General features: G+C 45.5%; 1 protein-coding gene across 1 annotated transcript; it reads right to left on the minus strand.

Annotated features, from left to right (window-relative positions):
• Positions 1-528: 528 nt before the first annotated feature.
• On the minus strand, positions 529-6997 carry MRPL27 (mitochondrial ribosomal protein L27). The gene is made up of 4 exons (XM_083430115.1): positions 6900-6997; positions 3687-3809; positions 2470-2537; positions 529-946 (listed from the first exon to the last, which is right to left on the minus strand). Exons 1-4 carry the CDS (start codon positions 6952-6954, stop codon positions 740-742), a joined length of 453 nt encoding a protein of 150 aa, XP_083286241.1. The 5' UTR covers positions 6955-6997; the 3' UTR covers positions 529-739.

The raw sequence follows: 6997 nt of genomic DNA on the forward strand, positions 1-6997 counted from the left end.
ATGAACCCCGGAAATAGAAATCGACTCTGAATCAGCAACAGACACTACAAAAACATCCAATGTCTGATTGCTTTGTGTAAGCTGAGCAGAGTGGCTGCAGCATAACCCTCAGTGCTTTTGGGCCCCAATGTGTGCTACTGCATCATGGACCCAGGAGTATTTTGGGAAGATGCTGCAGCTACTTTGCCCAGTGGGTCTGCACGTGTTCCACTGCTGCCCAGCTGCACCCACCCTCCTAATAAGTTTGCTGTGTGGGTGGAGGAGAACAGCCATCAGGGTGGGGGAGGTTGCAGCAGAGGGCTCATTGCCCATGCCCTCCCTCAAACCACTCCTGTGTTGAAATATTAGGAGAAATAATTACATGTGCATTTATAGACGTTCCGGCTGCTGTGTGAAATCTGAGAAATCTGAACACTTTCGTGTTCAGAACCTGACTCCAATCCAGTCCCATCAAAATCCTCCCATTTCGTTAGAGCTAATCATATGAAAACATCAGCTTGAATTACCTCTCCTGGTAAGATGATAAGTGAGGATAGAACTGCCCTTTTATTTTGTAAAAGAAATTTCAACAACATCCCCTTTGTCGAGAATACATTCCAGGTGCCTAGAATGTATTGGGAGCCAACCACAGGTGACCGAGCAGGAGAAGTCCATTCAGAACTACAGCAGTGTTTTCAGACCTGTTTATATCCGGGCTCGGATAAAGCTGGCTAGTTTCTTGCTGTCGTCCTCAAAAGTCTCAGAGCATCTCGACCAACTTGAAACTCCCCACCTCTTTAGTGGGAACGACGTTGATGAAAGTTTTGTACAGCACAGCCCCTTTGGGTAACTGGCAGATCACCTCTGTGCTTTCCTTGCTGCCGGGACGCGGCACGTAGACTTCCTTTGTGTATCGCACAATCCCGTCTTCGAGCGCGTAGAGCGACTTGTTGCGGCCTATTCCCACCTATTAGCAGGTGAACAGGAGGGAAATTAAAAGAGGAGAAAAGTTAAGACTCTGGAGCAGAGCAGTGATGCCCAGTGGTACATGGTAGCACCTTGGTGTGTTTTGGTACATAGGCAACTAAACTCATGGCTCTGCTCATGTGAGAAAGGCTGCTTGCATAGCCACTGGGTGTCTGATGACAGAGCTGCCATGAAGACGGAAGCCATGGCGTACGACAATAATGCTTCATGACCATATAAGACTTATTAAACTGCTGGTTGGCTACTCCCATTCACTTTTCCCATTGGATCTGTCACCCCACTTGGCTTGCTCCTATGAAAATACAGATGGGCAAAAAGGAGATCGCTTGATGATCTGCAATAAGCATTTATGGCTCTCAAGTGCTGAATAGCAGCAAAACCAAAAGGCTTCATCCACTTCCTATTAGAAATGCTTCTAATTATTTGATTTATTGCCTGCCCTTTGCCCTAAGATCCCAGGGCTGGTCACAACAATCTAAAAGACCACATCAAAAACTGATTAAAGCTATTTAATAGCTGGGCTATTAAATTTGGCCAGAAGTTCTCTGATTCAGATTTGTGTTTTTATATGCAGGTCATTGCAGTGTTTGTGCTCTGCTGGAAAACCACCATTTTACACCTGACTCCCTCACTCAACTTTCAGCCATGATTTTGCACCTGGCTCTGATTGGTGGATGTCGGGGTGCTCAGTAGAAAAGGGAACAGATACAGTAGTTGAGGATGGGGGGAACTGCATCCCTCCAGATGTTGTTGGAACACCCATCAGCCTGCATTGCCAATTATCAGGGATAACGGGAGTTGATGGGCCACAGGTTCCCCATCTCTGACATCTGCCTATGCACCTGCTGTAAAGCACTAGATACAGGGCTTGGCCAAACCTCACCTGCTCCTAAGTGATTTAAACACGCCTACAGTAAGTTCAGGTCACCTGAGACTTGGGTTTGGCTTCATTGGGATTTGGGATTACGTGTTACACTATTCTGCCCAGGTATTTCCTGGCATGGTTCGGGAGCTCTGCAAATAGACCTTTCTTTTAAAAAGAAAAATGTTTGAAATATTGCAAGTTGTGCTGTGCAGCAAACAGAACTCCCCTGTCTTACCACACTGTGAGCTGTGAAGTGCTCTCCCACTACAGTGTAATTTGCCCATTTATTTTTAGATCCATGACTGAACAATGTTTTCCCAATGTACCCGAGACATTCAGGTGCGCGAAGCTGAACTATATTGTTCATTGAATCCAAATGTCACTTAAAACAGGGTTGCAAAAGCTTTACTTTTGGAAGTGAGAGCTGTTTCAGCTAAGAAGGCTCCAATATCTTCTTGTTAGAATAAGCAACTCCCCGGGAAGCCTTCAAGAGAAGGTTAGTATAAAGAAACTTGGCTCATTTCAGGATAATGAAGAATGAAAAAGGAAGCAGGTGAAGGAAGTTTGCTGAAGGTGGAGCAGAACAAGCAAAGTCTCAATTATAAACACTCTTGGGAATAGCAAAAAGAACAACTTACGTGAGCTCCCGGGTGCCAGCGAATCACCCGCTGTGTCGCCAATGTGTTGCCGGCGTGGACAAACTTTCCTGCAAAAGGTGTTAAGAGGAAGCAATGAAGTGAAGAAATCGGCTTCCGTGATGAAAGCAGGCAAGCTGAATAGGAATTGCTCCACGGAACAAAAACTAGTCTCATTTCTTAGGAAGGAATGCCCATTTCAGATGATGCAAGATCACATAAATTAGAAAACCTGTCTCGGTCTCTCTCTCACTCACACAGAGCCTTCCTTTAGCATTCTCTCCAAACGACTTTTAATACTTCTGCAAACCCCTGTGCTTATCCTAAGGATGTCAATGTTGTTGTTGTTGTTTAGTCGTTTAATCGTGTCCGACTCTTCGTGACCCCATGGACCAGAGCACGCCAGGCACTCCTGTCTTCCACTGCCTCCCGCAGTTTGGTCAGACTCATGTTTGTAGCTTCGAGAACACTGTCTAACCATCTCGTCCTCTGTCGTTCCCTTCTCCTTGTGGCCTCCATCTTTCCCAGCATCAGGGTCTTTTCCGGGGAGTCTTCTCTTCTCATGAGGTGGCCAAAGTATTGGAGCCTCAGCTTCACGATCTGAAGGATGTCAATACCTGAGAGTAATGGCGACACAGCACTATCCATGCACGTCCCCTGCTAGGTGTTGCCGAACTGCAACTCCCATTAGCTTCAGCAAACATGGCCAAATGGTCAGAGATGACAAGAGCTGTAATTCGGCAACACCTGGAGGGCCACAGGTTTTAGAATCATGGAACTGCAGAGTTGGAAGGGAACCCTGAGGGTCATCTAGTCCAACCCCCTGCCTTTTGCCTAACATGGGGCTCAAACTGCAATCCTCTGAGAGTCCTGTGTTCTACCGAATGAGGTCTCCACACACATGCAATGTAACACATGCACTGTAAACTGGACGGTGCATTCCACTTCACTTATTGAGGCTCTCCCTTGCTGCATAACTCCTGAATTTGCATCCCAAAGAGAATTAATATCCGTGCACAAATTTCAATTAGCGGTACTGTGTGCTTCCAAGCCAGCAAGAATCCTGTTGTCGGTCGGTACAATTCTGCCACCTACTGGCCAGTCTTGCCAACACACATTCGTAATATATGCCTTCTTGAAAGCATCCCTGTGCAAGCCAGACAGCTGGCAGCAAGAAAAATAAACTGAAAGGCAGCTGCAAAAAGAGCCAAGGGACTTACCGTCCGTTACTTTGGCTCCATAACTTTTCCCAGGACTTTTCCCCCCAAGGTTTTTGGAGCTGCCTCCACTCTTCTTAGATGCAAACCTCACTGCAATTGCACTCAGGGGCGAAATAGGCAAAACTGTGGAGAGAGAGAGAGAGAGAGGGAGAAATGAAAACTGACAATTATTTAAACTGAGAAAGAAACCTCACACCAGCCACTGAATACTAAAGTGTTTTACATTGTATGAAAGTTGAGAGAGGGTGGGTTGGGGAGAACTGGTCAGTGTTGCGGTGTCGACCATGAGCTGTGAGCCAGCGGTCCCCAGTTCAAACTGCAACTCAATTATGAGCACTCTGGGTGCACCCCCTTTTTTTTTAGATGCAAAGCCAAATAACTGCTGGCTTTTATACTACCAAAGGAAGAAAAGCTGTTTTGTTTTTTTCAGGCTATATATTAAATGCCTATATATATATATAAAAAGGTTATTGGATCACTTTTTAAAGACTGTCACATATTGTAGACAAGGATGTTTGAACCAGTGGTGTAATAATAATAATAAATAATAATAATAATAATAATAAATTAATTAATTATACCCTACCCATCTGGCTGGGTTTCCCCAGCCACTCTGGGCGGCTTCCAACAAAACACTAAAATACCATAACCTACTAAACATTAAAAGCTTCCCTAAACAGGGCTGTCTTCTAAAAGTCTGGTAGTTATTTTTCTCTTTGACATCTGATGGGAGGGCGTTCCACAGGGCGGGTGCCACTACCGAGAAGGCCCTCGGTGCTGGACCTCAGTGTCCGGGTAGAATGATGGGGGTGGAGATGCTCCTTCAGATATACTGGACCGAGGCCGTTTAGGGCTTTAAAGGTCAGCACCAACACTTTGAATTGTGCTTGGAAACGTACTGGGAGCCAGTGTAGGTCTTTCAAGACCGGTGTTATATGGTCTCGGCGGCCGCTCCCAGTCACCAGTCTAGCTGCCACATTCTGGATTAGTTGTAGTTTCCAAGTCACCTTCAAAGGTAGCCCCACATAGAGTGCATTGCAGTAGTCCAAGCGAGAGATAACTAGAGCATGCACCACTCTGGCGAGACAGTATTAGTAGAGCAGAGATGAAATACCACTAAGATTATTTCACAGCAGGGATGGTGATTTCATTTGCTGGGCTGCTGTTTGCCAACCCTGCATGCTAAATGTTTATTTCAGATAGAAACCCACCAAATAAACTAAGCAGAGGAAGAAGTAGTTTACATTAGCATTCACAGCTAAGGGTTACACTGCCACTTTTATTTTATTTTTTTTAAAAATTCTGAAGTCTCTTTAAAATGGTCAACTAAAATGTCACAAAATAGCAAGCAAGCTTCTGAGTCCACCAGAACCATTCATCAGTGTCTGGGCAAGGATTTTAAAAAGGGAGAGCATCCCTGATAGAGGCGTACATTGTGCTAACTGGGAACACCCTCTCCTTAGATGGTACAGAATTCAGGATGGCTGAGAAGTAGGTGTCACATGTTGGATAATTTTGTTGGATCCAGTCTTTAATGTTTACCAATATTTGGTAGAAAAGTGGTTCCTTCTTCAATGGAAAAGTGGCTTATCTAAAAGAATGGCCCATACAAACAGCCATTTCAAGTCAGCAATACTAACACTCCTTTTGCAGGGTACTTCATCTGATTTATTTGCGTACAATTAGCAACCATTTCCTTTTCATTTTTGAAGTTTCCTATTCAGTTGCCTAACTGGCACAAATCTAACTTCTTAGAAAAACGTAGGATTAAGGGCTGCGAATCCCAAGCACACTTATTTGTAAGCGGCAATGAATTCAATGATGATAATAATTTTATTATTTTATATTCTGTCCATTTGGCTGGGTTTCCTAAGCCACTCTAGGCACCTTAGAGCACATATAAAATCATTGTAAAGCATCAAGAATTAAAAACTTCCCGATACAGGGCTGTCTTCAGATGTCTTCTAAAAGTTCTGTAGTTCTTTATCTCGATTTCTGAAAGGAGGGTGTTCCACAGGGAGGGTGCCGCTACCGAAAAAGCCCTCCGGGTGTAATGCATGGGAAAATAAAACAGGCCTGTCCTGAAGATCTCTTAATGCAAACCCATTCCATGTATGCATACATACATACAGATCCGTGGTTCCCAATTATGGGGCACATGCCCCACAGGGGGGCAATTTTATTTTTAAGGGGGACAATTCAAGAATGAGTTATTAACAGTGAATGGCCTTTTACGCTTCCTCCACGTGAATAGGAATTCACCTTTTGAATAATAAGAATTATATGTCATGGGGGGCGGGCATCAGGATTTTAGAGATGCTTAGGTGGGGCATGGTCAAAAAAAGGTTGGGAACCACAGACACACATACATGGGATTCAATTTAGCCATACTACCCTGCCTATTAAGAGGGCTGTATTGAAAAGGGGTTGCCCATTCTTTTATGAATGAATTACTCAATTAGCTCAGAGACGGAGCTAGGGCCGGATTTAGGTTTGATGAGGCCCTAAGCTACTAAAGGTAATGGGGCCCTTTATATGCCCAGCTGTCCTTTGTCAACAACCAATTGTTGCTGTTTTTTGTGTTGAATATATGCTAATTTATGGACCTAATAGGTATCATAGGCGCCTACACAACACAAAACACTGTTGCTGTAGGTAGGTTTTATTTGATTTGTTTTTTGCTCTTATATTTTGGAAATGTCCATCCAGTTTTTTCCCCCCTTAAATTTTTTGCCCCCCCCCCCCCCCAGAGAGTCGGGTCCTAAGCTATAGCTTGTTTATCTTATACGTAAATCCGGCACTGGGCGGAGTGAAGAGAGGATAAAATCTCCCTCCCACGACGATGCGAACAGACAAAACTGCCCAAACCCTCAACAGGCAAAATGTCACCAAAGGGGGGGGGGGGGGAGGGAGAGAAGGAAGGAAGGATGTTAAAACGGCTGGGGGGGGAGAAGAGTAATACCCGATTCTGAACAGGAAACAATCCTTGTGCAGTGCCATGCCATGCCATAAAATAAAATAAAAGTCCCCTTCCCAGGCTACGAGCGTTTGCAGCCACTTTTGCGTTTGCAGCCATCGCGGCGATGCGGCATGTTTTGCACCAGGCGCCTCCCGCCTGCCCGTCTCTTGCACGCGTCTCGATCTCTCCCCACCCCAGCACCCCGTTTCCCCGGGACTTCACCCCTTCCCAGGCTCCCTCCGCCCGCCACTCACGTTGCCCTCCGGAGCCCAGAGCCCAAGGCGAGAGCCTGCCCAGCAGCGCCGCCATTTGACCTTCGCCACCGCCGCCTCCTGGCCTGCAATCCGTCCGG

Source organism: Podarcis tiliguerta (genome assembly GCF_965153285.1).
Source record: "Podarcis tiliguerta genome assembly, chromosome: 2".
Lineage (NCBI taxonomy): Eukaryota > Metazoa > Chordata > Lepidosauria > Squamata > Lacertidae > Podarcis > Podarcis tiliguerta.

Bases quoted from the DNA above. Each gene is read 5' to 3' on its own strand.
- MRPL27 (XM_083430115.1), bottom strand. From the start codon at position 6,954: ATGGCGGCGCTGCTGGGCAGGCTCTCGCCTTGGGCTCTGGGCTCCGGA. The intron at 2,538-3,686 runs GTAAGTCCCTTG...CACCTTTTGCAG, and splicing joins TGGAGCCAAAGTAACGGACG to GAAAGTTTGTCCACGCCGGC. The intron at 947-2,469 runs GTAAGTTGTTCT...ACCTGCTAATAG, and splicing joins GCTGGCACCCGGGAGCTCAC to GTGGGAATAGGCCGCAACAA.